Below are 16,054 nucleotides of genomic sequence, written 5' to 3'. Positions count from 1 at the left end.
TGCATATCTCTTCTGGGGGCCATAGCCAACACCGCTACCCCCCCCCCCCCCCCTCCTCTTGTGTCTTATTTTTTGAACGACAAGGGGAGAAAGAAGAGACGAGTAGAAGGAGAGGGTGGAAGGAGGTAGGAGAGATCGAGAAAGGGAAATCACTTCTTTCATTAAACTGTTTCGAATAGGAAGAGGCTGATTTGTTGTTTATTAGACTTTGGCCTTGTGAAGAAAGCACGTTCAAGTATTTATCTATAGTTGATTAAGTTTGCACTTATTTATCATTAATTACATCTTAAGATTTTTTTAATCAAGAAAAAGTTAATTAAGTTTATTAGAATTATATGATTCATATTGGAAAGACTTTATTAATAAGCCTATCGTTTTAAACCTTACAAATGGGAACCAAAGAAAGAAGTACTCTGCTTCAATGAAGCTAACAAAATTTGAGCTTTTTTCGACATTGTAAGTTAAATAATTTTCAGGACCTTGACAATTGCGAAAATGAAACAAAACAGGTTGATTTCTAAATGATTTTTGAGAGAGGAAATATATTGCATTTCTTTTATTTTTTAAAAAGGTAAAATGTAATAATGGATACCTGAATTGTCGTGCTTAGTCCAGGCGATAATATATTCTGTATTAGTTTACAGCAACTCATTTTACGACCCTGAATGGTTCTAAGGAATTGTGTTTGATTCAAAAGAAATCAGTCTCGGACCGACTGGCAAAAATTGTTATCTGAATTGCCAACGACTGCTAGAAATACGGCGACAGTATCTTGGACAATCTGACCAATCAGTCTTCGTCAGTTACCACCAGTTCCCCATGTTCTGTTTTCTAACGAAAATTGTATATAGGTGTCGACTTGAGCGTCCTATCTGATTTGATCTGATAGTGTTAATGTCAATTAATGTAGCAGATAAGATGATATACTTTCTTGAATTATTGTCGGACATCTTAAGGTGATGTCGTGAAAAGACATGGATAGCATCGTTCTGTCAAATGCGTTTGTATAATTTGTATATACGTTATCTCTTAACTAGTCGATTTTACTGATCTTTATTCAGAACAGCTTATATTATAGATCTGTATGACTATTATATTGTCATATTGTTGGTGGTTCAAGGGATAATATTCTCTCAGTGATGCATCTCAGCAGACGAAGTCATTGGATAAATATGGTAAGAAGTTTTAGGATTAATAAAGATCTAGATATTAGAAAATGTAATTATAAAATATGTTTTAATACATTTCGTGCTAATCACTCATATTCAGAAAATTCAATTAGCCTACATACCTATTTTAATTATTATACACAGATAAAATGGATTTGGTTTGTTTTTTTGGGTTTTTTTTTTCTTAGATCTACATTATTAGACATATCATAAAAATAATAATAATGATAATACTTTATTTGACAGGAAAACCAGTTTGCCAGAGAAAATTCTTCCGTGGTTCCTCCTAAACTACACACACAATAATTATAAAATACACACATTCAAAAAATATAAACTACACAAATAAATAGGCTAAAGCTTATACAAAATCATGTTAAACATACAATTATATGTACACAATATTTATAAGACAATGATGAAAAGGGAAATAAGCATTAACGTGACATAGCAATAGAATAGACCTGATATCTTCATTGTCACTTGATAAATCAAGTAATCCACAAATTTATTATACATACTTTTTTAATTTCATGATTGTCATGATCATAGACATCTTGTAATAATACTCTTATAAAATATCAATGATTCATTTGCTTTGGTCTGGAATAATTGTTTATTTTCGAATTACTTCCCTTTTTCGCCCACCTGTAATTTACAAAAAAGTCGCTTATAAGCGGAGCTTGTGGTAAATTAGTCAAGTACCATTGAAATACCAGTATAAATATAAACACTTTATCTAGATTTCAATCGATCAAATTAGAAATTTAATAACGTTATGATGGCTCGGCCAAGACTGATTTACACGTCTCCTTATCATTTTCGTTTACATAAGCGACCACATGGATTCAACATGGCTGTTATAAACAAATGTAAATACATCACAATATAATGGTATTTTTTATTGATGTTACCTGTTATACACTTATTTGTTATTTTGTCACGTCGATAAAATCATATCTAAAAATTTCAATTTCATGCTATATGTCTTATAATACTTCAATCTAATACTTTGGTCCATAGAAATGTAAGGTTTAATTTACTTCGCCAAAAAACACACTTCCCTCCACTATTTATCTAACTCACTCGCTCATACACTGCTAGAAATTCCCTCATTCATGATAAAGATGTATTCATTAATTGGCATTACCCCATTAGGCCTACAAGAACCATCACAAAAGATAATCTATAGACTCTCAATGAATTAGGAAGTTCATAGCTTATTTCGATGTGATTTTGTAAAGATTGGAAAATAGGGTCGACCCTTTGGCTTTGCTAGGAAAGTGACAATGTGTGTTGATACTTAAAATATTTTTACCAACACAAGTCATTCTTAGACTATTATTAACCCTTGCATTATGAAATTACTTAGACAGGTAAGATAGAGTCTAGGCCTACAGGTAATTTGATTTTCCAAAATATTTTGACAGTTTTATTTTCCATAAGACCTATCTTGAATCCTGACCTGCTCCAACTGTCTGACCACTATTGTTATGTCATAGCAGTTTAAGATTTGCAATCACGTTGTCTCGTTTCATTAAAAGAATATACTTTATTACTTATTGTTACAGAGAAAAGAGAAGTGGCTATGTATAGAGATCAAAATGGTGCCAGAAAACAAACATTTAGTGTCGGTTCTGATAGGGATTTAGATGACATAGCTAATTTAAACAGCTTTAGTTCTACGCAATTCAAAAATAAACTTAAGGGGGAAACTCCCAAGGGCGCCATGTCACATTTTAGTAGTTCTTTTACATCACCTGGTAGTGCTGATCCACCTCATCATGGTTCAAAAACAGGTGATGAAGAACCAACATCTTCTAATCAGCCCACTACACACTGGACAATAGAGAGTCCAACTCATCAGAAGAAAGAACAACAAGTCATGTATATTGAGAGCCCAGAACACAAAGTGTCTAAAATACCACGGCCAACTAGAGAGGAATCAACAATCAATTCAGCAGAATTGCCTTCACCAAGAAATTCGAACAGTGCTAATTATAATGAAATGGAATTGAAAGAGACTGACCCATTTAACACCTTTATTCAATCTGGAAAATCAGGTTTGTCACGAAACTCTTCAAGGAAAAAGAAAAAACACAAGCACAAGTCTGCAGAAAACACTCCAGATGAGGAATATGAAGAAAGCAAACGACACAAAAAAAGGAAAAAGCATAAACACAATCAGGGAACTGAAGATTCTTTTGCCAGTACAGATGCCTATACTGTGGAAGATTTTGAAAAACATGGATATGTAGGTGACAAGCTACCACCTAAACCTAGAAAAAAGGAAGAAGACACAGTTTCAGTTGGTAGCAATGGTACTTATATTGTTGATGATCTTGATAAAGAATCAAGTTTTAAGGGCAGTATTAATTCTATGTTTAAACGTGCCAGATCCACTATGAAACTAACAGATGATCAACAAAGAAATAAAAGACCTGTCTCCAAAAAAATATTATCTAATCAAGTAAGTACAGATATCATACTTAAATGATATCACTTTATAGATTTGAAATACCCAGGAAACTATGATAGTGAAAGTATCTTTTGATGTAGTATAAAGGTGTTTGGAATATTATAAATAGATATAGGTTTATTCAAAATAATTGAACATGTTATTCTTTAAAGGGACAGATTGGCCATTCATTTGACCAATCATACCTTTGTCTCAGAAACGGGAAATTTTGGCTATACTAAGCTAATCAGTAATAGTGTTCACAACTCAAAGTCCAATTCTGAGCCTTCAAATCCAAGTGTGTCCAGAATTATTCATTTGAAAGTTAAAAAAAAGTCTCACCATTTCTTGAGATTCTGTGATATATAGCAATAGGAAGTGAAATTCCTAATTTGAGATATTTTTGAATTTATGCGATTTTCGTGCATTTCTAGTACTTTTAAAATATACATTATAGTCAAGACCCAAATCAACCCCCGAAAATGCAAATCTGTCCCTTTTATGTACAGGTATTATACACAATAGGAATAAGTTTAAAATTACCTATGTTCACAATACATATTTTTACTGGCATATTGATCACGTATGCAAATTTGTGGTAATTTCTTTCAAGTAGAAAATGATAATACATCAAATATATAAGGTCACTCACTCCAATTAATGTTGAGCAATCTTGTACATATGTCCGAAATATACCTCCACTGATTGCCCCAAAGATCCCTAAACAATTTGAAAGTACTTTACAAATTTGTGTCTTGATTGTAGTAAAATTTTCTCTTTGTACACTTCATGACAACATCCATCTACATCAAACTTAGGAGAAGCATAGTATCATGTATTTATTCACCGAATTAGTCTATATATTCCAATATTACTGATCATCAGCTTTTCAAATTTAAGCTATGAACTCTCCTCTGACATTTATTAACAGTTGCTAAGCCCTCTAGTAGAAATCACTTTTAACAAATAACTAATTATAAGTTATTTTGTGTACCAGTTACTGTACTACTGGATTTTCAGATTAATGAGATAATCCATAGATTAATATCAATTGACATAGTTATATAACTCACAAGTTGAACTCTACTAAACATAGTTCATTAGTAACTTTTGACTTGTAATAATGGCTAGCAATAAGTTTTCTAACATGTTTCACTATAAGGGACTACTACCTATAAGACGTAAACGTAAACCCAACAAAGTAAGAACAGTATGGTGTCGTAATCTAAATTTTTTTTTGGCTGAATTACAAAAGTTTGGTTATTTTTTGACCGTGGATTTGGCTCATGATAATTCTTCTCTTTGTTTTGTGTTGCCAATTATAGACTTCTTTTAAAGTCGTTAAAATATACAAACTTGAAGACTAATATACACAAAAAGACTTATGTTTTATAGTGAATAATGTCTTCTAAACAGTTTGTTCAGAGGAAGAAAAAGTTTCACATCCCTTTTCTGTATTATACTGGTAATGGATTTTATTCTTTCCCTATCTTTCAGAAAAAGACTGCTAGTTTTATCTCCAAAAAGATATTTCAAAGAGAATGCAACAGATATACCCTGGATGTGGACTCCAAAGTGTAAGTTTTTTTTATTATTCTATTCACTTACTGTTTTGCTTTACAATTAAGGGAAGAGCTTGAAGGGAATTGTCTTGAAAGCAAAAATAGAAGTTATTTTGCTCTGAGTTATGTTTTGTGCTAAATTAGTTCTAATTGTTTGAATCTTTGTTTTCCATCTCTTTGTTTTTGTTTTTATTTACTTCTTTTCTGAAAATACTCAATATCATTTAGCTCAACAACTAAATGTTAGCATTTCTCTATTTGTCAAAATATATTTCCAGTTGGTTAAAACAACATTTTCAGTTCTGCATCTATATAAACTCAGGTTTTTTTTAAGGAGAATTTGAACTTAAGACGTGATTTGGATGTATTTTTTAGTGGAAACTGTCAGTGTGGTCGAGATGTGGAATGGCATATTGATATGGGAATACCAGTCACAGAAAGTCAAAGGAAAGAAAAGTGGTCAATGCAGACACATACAGATAAAAAAGCATGCGATTCTTTTGGGGAAATTACTTTCCGAGGTTTCGGACATGACACAACCAACTCTCCTGTAAGTTTTATATTAGATTATTATCATTTATTTTGAACCAACTTAAATTGGATTATACCCTCATTCATATTGATAAAATATATTAGTTCAGTATCCTATATTATCTCACAGTATTACTTTACACCACTAAGACATCTAGGCACTCCACAAGTCTGGTCCCTGCATATTAAGAAGTACATGCTCAAGTGCCTGATAAGCATATGAATCTTAAATTGCAAGGTGTTTATGATTTTATCGGAAAATAAAAATTTGAATTAGATGGCATGTTTTTGAAAACTATAGTTAATTCTCTGCTTATGATATTGTCTATTATCTGATGGACTTGTCCAAGTACTCATGTTTAAAGAATACTTAAGTATTTGATATTTCCAGTATGTGAGACTTGATCCGTCCACAAATCTAAATGATGTATGGGATATATTGATTGAACATTGGGGATTACCGGTACCAAAACTACTCATCTCTGTAACTGGTGGCGCTAAGAAATTTGATTTGAAAGCCAGATTAAGAACTGTTTTAAAACAAGGGTTAATACATGCAGCCAAAAGTACAGGTATTTATTATATTTTATTTTATATAGATGTGAGTATTATGTAGATACATGTATAGGAAACTACCAGAAAGTTGCCATAGCTTATTATTGTACACCATACATTTCATCAACCCAACTAGATACCAACAATACCACCAATTAATTCTCTATGTTGTCCAGTGCTAGATATTGAAATTTTTGCCTTAAAACTTAATCTTTGGATACTATAAGGTGCAATGAGTAGAATTTGCATGAATAAGGATTCTAACAGAAAAAATTTGGTTTGTAGGAGCCTGGATAGTGACAGGAGGTACAGCAGCTGGTGTCATGGAGTTTGTTGGTGAAGCTGTCAGAGACCATATCTTCTCTACTGGTAATCCAGAACAGAATCGTGTTGTTGCTCTAGGTATAGCTACTTGGGGTGTCATCAACAACAGATTAGCTTTAGATGGTGAAGGTGTAAGTAAGCTTGTAGCCCTATCTATTATATTTAAATCTTGTAGATAGACTTATGAATCAATGAGATTCTGGCTTTCTGGCCATGTATCCTCAAAACGATCTTAGCTCTAGGGTCTTTACTTCTAATACTTCTTCAATTTTTGAATTCTCTACAGGCCAATGGATTGTTTCCAGCAGTATATGCTGTAGAAGATACAGTAGATCAAGGTGATGGTGCTCCATTAGATCACAATCATACTCATTTTATCTTAGTTGATAATGGTACACATGGTAAATATGGTGGAGAGATTGAATTTAGATCAAAATTAGAGAGTTATATATCTCAAAAAGTTGAAACTGGAGTAGCTACAACTCAAAGTAAGTGAAGAGAATTGTCTGTTGTATGCTATAACTATGACTTCCATACTAAAATGCCAGCAGATATAAATTTAAAAGAATTCTTCATTCTATTGAGAAAAAGTTCTTTTTTAAAAATTTGGGAACTAAATGTCATGCATACAATCTATAAAGAAGCAAGAGTTTCTCCTTCACTGAAAACCCTTAACAAATGTTCTTTTCTTGCAAGGAGTTTAATACATGCCACCTTGCAGAAAACTTGCATGGAAATGTGTTATTTTATAGGTGTTCATGTACCATGTGTATTGTTAGTAGTAGAAGGTGGTATAAATACAATGAAAACGGTATTAGAAACATTACGACGTAATACACCGGTAGTTGTTATAAATGGTACTGGTCGCTGTGCTGATCTTATAGCTTATGGTTATAAACTTACTAAGAAAAAAAATGAGTAAGATAAAAATAGTTTTTTTTTTTACTGGAACTACCTAGTTCAGTGGTTTCCAACCTTTTTCTGCCTTCATGCCCCTGGAGCAATCACCTGGACCTTTCACACCCCCAAAAATTTGTTTCATCCTCATTTCCAGAATGTGATGATGTGAGGTGCTCTCTCAATTCAAAATATATTCTCCTCCTACACTAGTTGGCCACACTCCCGACACCCTAGACCCACACCCCAAGGGGTGAAAACACCCCAGGTTGGCAACCGACGATCTAGTTGGTGCACAATATAAAAACAATTAAATTGTGATCTTCAGTGTACAATATTTACAGAAATGACTAACAAGAACCAGAAATGGTAGGGTCAAGAAATGATCAAAAATGACTAAAAATAGTAATTGGCCAGTAAGGCCATAAATGTTGTACAAGAACCAATAATTGCATACATGAATTGACAAGCAAAGACCACAACGACTAGGAGCAGGATTAGTGTTTAACTCAGGTTTTATATGTAACTTTGTGGCTATTTGTTTACTGTTTTGAATCTCTAGATTGTTGATTTTATTGTTTATTTTAAGTGATGAAATATCAAGAAAGAGTGTAGAAATTGATGAAATATTAAAAGAACAAACAAGAAAATGTTTAGGTGTATCTGACCCAGAAAAAATCAGATCACTTGTCAAGGAACTTAATGAATGTCTTCATAATAGAAGATTGGTAGGTTATCTATTGGAAATAATCAAAATATATCAAATCTCATACCAATCCTATGTCTGTGATTCCTGAGATTCAAATACTATTCTAGACATGATTTTTATTAAACAAACTTTTCAGTTAAAAGAACAATATAAGCTATCTTTATGTTTTTAGGTCAATGTTTTTAGTCTAGAAAGGGCTGATGTGAAAGAAATAGATCGAGCTATTTTATATGCTTTACTTAAAGGTAGGAGTTTTATTTTCATTATATCTTCACCGAGAATTAAACTGAGTAAGAATCTGTTTAGGTCAGACAAATACCTTTTTCCCATTGTAGGTTATTGAATTTCTGTTGAATCTTTTAAAATTATCAAAGTTTATTGTCTAAACTCTGTTCTATCTTATTTGAGTACTTCTGCTGACTGCTAGTATTTATTATTACATTAATATTTCAAATGGCAATATTACTGTTGAAAAATCATCTTAGGTAAAAAACTCAACAGAAATAACAATCTTTAATCTTAATTAACACATTATAATTTCTGATGTAATTAACTTTTAATAGTATTCATCATTAGAATGGTATTCACTAACTATAATCTGTATTTCAGCCAATAAATCTGATGCCCATTCACAACTTGCATTAGCTCTAGCCTGGAACAGATGTGATATCGCACGACATGAAATATTTACTACTGATAATCGACAGAAATGGAATGTAAGTTTGTTTATTTAACAAAAAAATTGCAAGTTATTGGTTTTCAACACAGAAGATCTCGTTTCATTTAAGTTTTGCAGGCAGTTATTTTGTTAAAGTATCCAAGACATACCAATGCAAAATGGAAAAAGTTGTCAAGTTTTTCTGCAATTTCTGCAATAAATCATAATATGCAAGTATCTCTTTAGATTCTAATCTATGGCATGAGTTAATGAGTCTCCCATATTTTTTTGTTATTTTTGCAGCCCTCTTCCTTGTATGATGCCATGGTCACAGCTCTTGTCCAAGACAGAACAGATTTTGTGCAGAGTTTCCTTGATAATGGTGTTGATTTTCACAAATTTTTAACGAAAGAAACATTATGGAACATTTATTGTCTGGTAAGTAATATTAATCTTCTTGTTTGATAGTACAGGATCAACTTCTGCACAGTTCTCAAAGTTCATTCTTTTATGCTTGTTTGTCTCCAATTCAAACCATGCAAATGAGCAGTCCATTATATAGTTGAATTGGTTATGTTTTGTATCATAAGTGCGTTCAAATATGTAAATACAAGCCTTTTCTTTTCTCTTTAGCCATTTTAAATAAGTCTCTTAATTTCAATGCTTGTGAATCAAAAAATTCTTGTGTCAAATTTTACATTCATAAAATGTATTTTGTAGACTAGCAATGATATGATGGATGCTAATGGTGATGTAATGAGATATATGTTAGGATATATAAAGGTATGTATAACATAGACCTTGTCCACATTCTATTAAACTCTGTTCTTGAATCACCAGAGTGTAGGGCTTCTAACATCATTTACTTCCAAGTCTTGGTCATTGTGTGAACTTCTAGCTAGTAAATCATCTGATTGAGTACCGGTAAGTCATCATTCCACCAGTCAATCTGGAAAAGAACAAAAAGGTTTTGCCAATGATCAAGCTGGGAAAATGGATTCTCTGAATTTGATAGAAATGACAAATGACAGTTCTAATCTGTGACAAAAGTTATTCATCTATGTCTTAACTCCATGTTTGTTCATTTTAGAATAGAAAATCTTTCTTTTTCATTTCAGCAAACATGGCTATCATATTTTACGTGTAGAGAAACTGAAAATTTTGACAAGTCACCTAGCTTATTGAAAAATGTTAGTAAAGTCATTGTTCATCTTCTCAAAGATTCAGCTATGGATTTCTACCATGGTAATGTTCTTATTTTCATTGGCTAATTTATAGATTATGATCTATTAGTTTAGATGTAGTGTGATACCTAAATATCTAAAAAATGACCTTACAAAATGTAAAGAAAAATTGAGAAAAAATTGCTATTTTGATGTCAACTAAAATTAAATTCCAATTTGATGAAATTTTAAAGACTAAATTATTTGAATGTTTACAAAGAGGAAATAGAATTGGATATTAAGACTCTTAGATTGATTTGATTGTTTTAGATTTAGAAGTTACAAGAAGATGTGTAGAATAGCATGCCTTCTTAATAAATGTTTAAAATATTAATGACATTGCCATAGAATTGAATTATTTTAACATCAGATCTATCTGGGATGGTTAGTTTAGGTGGTATTGTATATTTCAGGTGAAGAATATTATGTGACAGCTAGAGAAGTAGGTATGAAATGGTTAGGTAATACTGATACATTGAAAACATTAAAAAGTAGAATAACACAGCAAAATCTCACAGCTACAACAAAAAGTATGTATTTTTCTTCTTTGACTTGTTTTGAATTATATAATGTGAAATAGTAAACATCTAAGTTGAAATTTAGTGGTATGATACTATGGTGAAAATATCTTGAAAATAAGACACTCCACAAAACATTTTTCCTTGTAAATAGTTTGATGCTAAGAATGTCATTCTGCCATTTGGTTTGTCATTCTTTCAGAGTGTCCACATAGGTAATACTGTTTGTGTGGTACATTATTGTTATGTTTATTATTATGTTGATATGGTTATAATTGACTGTGATATTAATTAAGTGATATAAACTAAGGTAATTTTCATTTGTAGAAACAAAGAAGAAAAAACCTAAAGATTCTCATGATTTTGAAAATCCAGCACGTGAACTGTTTATATGGGCCATTTTATTTAACAGAAGAAGTATGGCTCACTTGTTTTGGAAACTAGGTCAAGATCAAATTGGTAAGATGTTACATATTATCTTTTTCCGCACTTGTCAAGGCCAAATTCACCAATCAAATATAGTTAACAGTATTGAGCATGAGTGATGAATAGTGATCATGGTTCATATATACACAACTGATATTACCCACTAAAAATCAAACTGATTGTTTCATTTCTTACACATAATCATATTTTGGAGGATTAAACAGTTAAAAAAGAGCAAACCCATATGTTGTGTGTTTTGTTAAATCCTCTCTCTCTCTCTCAATTTTTTTGATTTATTCTTGTTTTTAAAGGTGCTGCTGTTGTGGCTAGTTCATTATTAAAAGCAATGGCAGAAGTAGCAGAACACGAGGAAGAATTAGAATTAAGTGCTGACCTAAATGAACATGCTGAGTAAGTTAGTTTATTGGAATGGTCCATACAAACTGCTTTAATGTACATGTGAAGCAAGCCTAGGATAAAGCCCCAAAACTGAAGCTCTAAGTGGAATTGAAATAGTCACTATTCGGGCAATATTTCCCTGTTTGCACACTTCATAGTATTACCATTTTCATAACATAATACAAAAGAGAAAAAAAGGAGGTAAAACTTCATATATTTGATACTGAATTGGAGGCATAAAGACCAATGACATGTGAATATAAGTATATATTCAAAATAAATAAAATAACAGAAACGTTTTCATGTCTGTGTAGTAATTTTGAAGCATTTAGATATTATTAAATATATTTTACTTGTAGAGTATATGAGAGGTTGGCTACCAATGTTTTAGCAGAATGCTATGGTAAAGATAAGAAAATGGCTCAACAATTATTGATAAGAGAACAGACATTATGGGGAGATAGGACTGTCTTTCAGATAGCTAATAACAATACTCTGATGGACTTTCTAGAACATTCTTGTTGTCAAACTAAACTTAATACAATATGGAAAGGAGCTATGGCTCTGTATACTTCTGAACCTAAGGTAAATATATTATTTATTTATTTTATTATATTAAAATATCCATATTTTATGAGCAAAACAACTTAACTTAACAGCAAGTGAACCTTAATACAGCGATTTTTGGGTTATTTTTTGCATGACTGGAGTAATGAGGACATTATGAATGAAACAGCCTAAAAATAATATAGTAGACATTTTAATTTGCTAGTTCTGTAAATAATTTATTGATGTCATACTGTTCTTTAAACATTAACTTATCAGATCTGTATATGTATACTATTCCTTTTGAAAGCCTTATCTATGATGATGATGAAAGCCTTATCTATGATGATGATGAAAGCCTTATCTATGATGATGATAAAGGCCTTATCTATGATGATGATAATGATTTAATATATTGATTTTTCAGATCTGTTTATGTATACTGTTTCCTGTTCTCTTACCATTTATCAAATTCTCCACCCATAAATCTCTGGAAGACATTATTGATGATGATGATGATGATGATGATGAAGAAGAGGAAGCTGAAGCAGAAAATACCGAATCAAAAGACTCCAACAGACCTCCCCCAGGAAATAAAGTTGTCCCTGCTGAAACTGATAAAAAGAAAGGATTTACCCCTGCCAAATCTCGACGAAAGAAAGATTTAGTAAAGAAAAAAATGTATGGTGTGGACTATTTTAAATGTGACAGAAATAACGTCAATATATTGTCAGCTTTGGTATTTTTCTACTCTGCACCTGTTACCAAATTCTACACTGGTTTGGTAAGTATACTTCGAATATGGTAGTTTGAAAGGCTGTTAAAGGCTGACAGGAATCAAAAATACCTCTAATTTTTTAAATAAACTTTTTAATTTCAGTAAGATTAACATTGCTATTAAAGCAGGACTATGTACCGATTTTCATTTATTTAATATTTTTTGAAAAATAAAGAGAAACAGGGATTACTCCGTCTAATGACATTGATGTAAACCCAAATTTAAGTTAAGATATTGATACAAATTTCATATTTTTGGCCATAGGGCGGAAGGACTTCATAATTCTTTTTTTTCTCCCTCTTTAATTGAATCAATATTTAATAATAATTTTGTAAATAATGGTCTTTGGATTTGGAAATTGATAAGCTGTTAAACAGAATAATTTTAAGTAATTATTTTTTTAGGTGGCATACTTGGTGTTTTTGGGTGTATTTACATATTTTGTGTTGGTTGATTTACGGCCAGTAATAGAAGAGAATTCACCCTCTCTACTAGAATATATAACGTGGGTATGGCTAGGTACAATGGTTATAGAAGAATTACGGCAGGTGAGAGATTTATGATTTGTATATGATTTGTGTTGACTTATTTTTATCTAATATACTGACAGTAGAATAATATAGAATATAATACTATTCATTCTGAAAAGGGTTATGAATGTCTGAAATTGAGTCTTATCAGTTAGTAAAGGCAATCTTTAAAACTGAAACTTCTCTATTGCTTTTGTTATATTTTGATTGTTTTCTTCTGAAAGAACACAAGTTCCATTTTAATTTTTTTTTTAAATGATATTGTCATTGTCAAGGTATTGTTTCAGATTATAGTATTAGATCAACCACCTATATATAAGTTAAGGAACTGGTTTGAGAGTGTCTGGAATAGATTTGATTTGGCGATGTATATGTTGTTTCTGATATCAGTGGTTCTAAGATATACTATCTTCAATACTGATTTCCTCTGGGCTCGTATCTCTTACAGTATCACTCTAGCCATGTTCTACCTCCGTCTTATGCAGAGTTTTTTTATCTCCAAAAATATGGGACCTAAAGTCATCATGATAGAGAAAATGGTAAGTTGAAGTGGAATGGTGTCTCAGACTGGGAGAATTTATAGTACATTACATATTGCAAATTAAATTCTGTTTTGCTCCGGATCGTGTTAATGAAGATGGCAAATGCCAAACAGTGTACAATGGGAGAAACTTTGTCAAGACAGTGGCAGTAACCCTTTTTATTCATTGCACAGCCTGTTGCCTAAGAGACATCAAATCATTTCCCATCTGAGCTCTATCATAACAGCCCCTTTGACCAGCATTATCGACTAGTTTGGATTATCTTGCCAAGATTGAATTGTAGACCTCTAGATTATTGAGTAAGGTCACTAAGCAACCTAAGATGTAATATTAATGACAAAGGTGATTGTCAAGTTTCTTATTTAATACTTCTCTATTTCTTTTTCAGTTGACAGATTTATTTTTCTTCTTTTTAATCCTACTGGTATTTATAATGAGTTTTGGTATAGCATATCAAGCCAATCTGTATCCTAATTCACCATCAAGTTGGGTCATACTGAAAAATATTTTATATCTACCTTACTGGCAAATGTATGGCGAACTCTTCCTTGAAAGAGTAGAAGGTAAATTTAATGCTTTCGTTAATGTTGCAGATGTGAAAGTGACTGTTTTAAGTTCTCAGAAATGGACTCTGATAATAGTAATTAATATTTGGTTGATAAACTTAAAATCCATTGAAGTGATTGACCAGTCAGATAACTGGAACACTACATTGTCTATAGATATGTCTTTGAGAGCTACCCTTAGCCTGTTTCAGAATGAAAATTCAATGTTTAGTTTGTCTGCAGTAGTGTTGAGGAAAGCTTGATTGTATCAGCTGAAAATAAGAAATTTATATCCTTTGATTATTATATTTAAACAGGTGAAGAAGAGGGGTGTACATACAATGAAACTATTTGGAGAGAAGATTTATCACAGCGGTGTCCAGAAACTAATGCCTTTGTGCCTGTTCTATTAGCTATTTATATGATACTCACTAATATTTTATTAGTAAATCTACTTATTGCTATGTTCAGGTTAGTCTAATTTTGAAAATTGATTCAACTTCTAAAAAAAACTTTTGCTCTCAATTTGCCATGCACTAGAATGAGATTTTGACAAATAGAATTTTCTTACTAGTTCAGATTTTTATTCAAAGTTATGACATTTTGGATAATTTGGAAAGATCAATGTAAAGACATTTGGCCAAGTACCAGCTGGTATACAAGATACTTGAGAACCTAAGTTAGCATATCTGTAAATATGGATGTTTCCTTTGTTTAATTTTTTTAATGGACATCATCAGTAATATCTTTGATTTCAAAAATTTTCTTTCCAGTTATACATTCCAAACTATACAAGATAATTCACTGAAAGTCTGGAGATTCTATAGATTATCATTGGTACAAGAATTGTTTGACCGACCCACACTAGTACCACCATTGGTTATAATTAACCATATCTACCGATTATTTAAACTGATGGTGAATAAAACTTGTGGAGATTTCCAGAAAAAAGATGATTTCTGTAGGTTATAACATGCATTTTGTACCATGATTTTATTTCAAAGTACAAGAATTGTATTTAACTTGCACTTGCTTTTAATCGCTTAATGATTAGTTACGAGAAGTTTAATAATTAGTTAATAAGTTTTTTATAATTGCATGCTTCAAAATTTCTACATTCTGCACTTGTCTTACATAAAATCAACATTCTAACCAATTGTGAAAGGTAATTAGTCAATACCATATCATTTTAAAGGTGAGAAACTAACAAGAGAGGAGAATTTAAGATTAAGTTTATTTGAGAGAGGTGCAATGGAGAACTATCTGTCTCATTCCTTAATGAAAGAAAGAGAACTATTGGATAATAAGGTTACCACTACAGCTGAAAGGTAAGTAGAGATTCAGATTTCTATATTTTTCAAATCTACCTATCTCAAATATTGTGAAAATGATGTCACTGTGCACTGCCACTTAAGTCAGTAGATTTACATAAAGTAAAATATACTTTAAAAAAAGATATATATTTGAGTTTTATAGTTCATATATTTTTCAAAATATGTCCTATATTTTTCAAAATATATATATTTTGAAAAACTGTTATATATTTTGAAAAAAATGTCTCATATTTTGATTACATGTCATTTTTTAAAAAATGTTATATATTGTGAAAGTATGTCAAATGTATTGAAACAAATGGTACAGATTTTGAAAAAAAATGTTATACATTTATAACGTCATATAATTT

The 16,054-nt window shown here is 31.3% G+C and overlaps 1 protein-coding gene across 1 annotated transcript in view; it reads left to right on the top strand.

Moving 5' to 3' along the window:
* Positions 1 to 2,757: 2,757 nt before the first annotated feature.
* Positions 2,758 to 16,054, top strand: part of LOTGIDRAFT_229069 (hypothetical protein) — a gene marked incomplete at both ends in the record, with an annotated part of 18,699 nt that continues 5,402 nt past the window's right edge. The window contains 24 exons of the mRNA XM_009061955.1: positions 2,758 to 3,639; positions 5,125 to 5,204; positions 5,565 to 5,739; positions 6,112 to 6,292; positions 6,561 to 6,730; positions 6,886 to 7,087; positions 7,352 to 7,517; positions 8,086 to 8,224; positions 8,378 to 8,450; positions 8,815 to 8,921; positions 9,167 to 9,301; positions 9,584 to 9,646; positions 9,982 to 10,108; positions 10,500 to 10,616; positions 10,932 to 11,063; positions 11,342 to 11,441; positions 11,789 to 12,014; positions 12,403 to 12,759; positions 13,158 to 13,301; positions 13,571 to 13,822; positions 14,214 to 14,388; positions 14,688 to 14,841; positions 15,144 to 15,331; positions 15,566 to 15,698. Coding sequence (XP_009060203.1) covers positions 2,758 to 3,639; positions 5,125 to 5,204; positions 5,565 to 5,739; positions 6,112 to 6,292; positions 6,561 to 6,730; positions 6,886 to 7,087; positions 7,352 to 7,517; positions 8,086 to 8,224; positions 8,378 to 8,450; positions 8,815 to 8,921; positions 9,167 to 9,301; positions 9,584 to 9,646; positions 9,982 to 10,108; positions 10,500 to 10,616; positions 10,932 to 11,063; positions 11,342 to 11,441; positions 11,789 to 12,014; positions 12,403 to 12,759; positions 13,158 to 13,301; positions 13,571 to 13,822; positions 14,214 to 14,388; positions 14,688 to 14,841; positions 15,144 to 15,331; positions 15,566 to 15,698 — 4,478 coding nt within the window. The remainder of the gene's footprint in view (positions 3,640 to 5,124; positions 5,205 to 5,564; positions 5,740 to 6,111; positions 6,293 to 6,560; positions 6,731 to 6,885; positions 7,088 to 7,351; positions 7,518 to 8,085; positions 8,225 to 8,377; positions 8,451 to 8,814; positions 8,922 to 9,166; positions 9,302 to 9,583; positions 9,647 to 9,981; positions 10,109 to 10,499; positions 10,617 to 10,931; positions 11,064 to 11,341; positions 11,442 to 11,788; positions 12,015 to 12,402; positions 12,760 to 13,157; positions 13,302 to 13,570; positions 13,823 to 14,213; positions 14,389 to 14,687; positions 14,842 to 15,143; positions 15,332 to 15,565; positions 15,699 to 16,054) is intronic.

The sequence above is a fragment of the Lottia gigantea genome (assembly GCF_000327385.1).
Source record: "Lottia gigantea unplaced genomic scaffold LOTGIsca_5, whole genome shotgun sequence".
Taxonomy (NCBI): domain Eukaryota; kingdom Metazoa; phylum Mollusca; class Gastropoda; family Lottiidae; genus Lottia; species Lottia gigantea.
The sequence above is the reverse complement of the archived record's forward strand: the minus strand, read 5'-3'. Positions and strand labels throughout refer to the sequence as shown.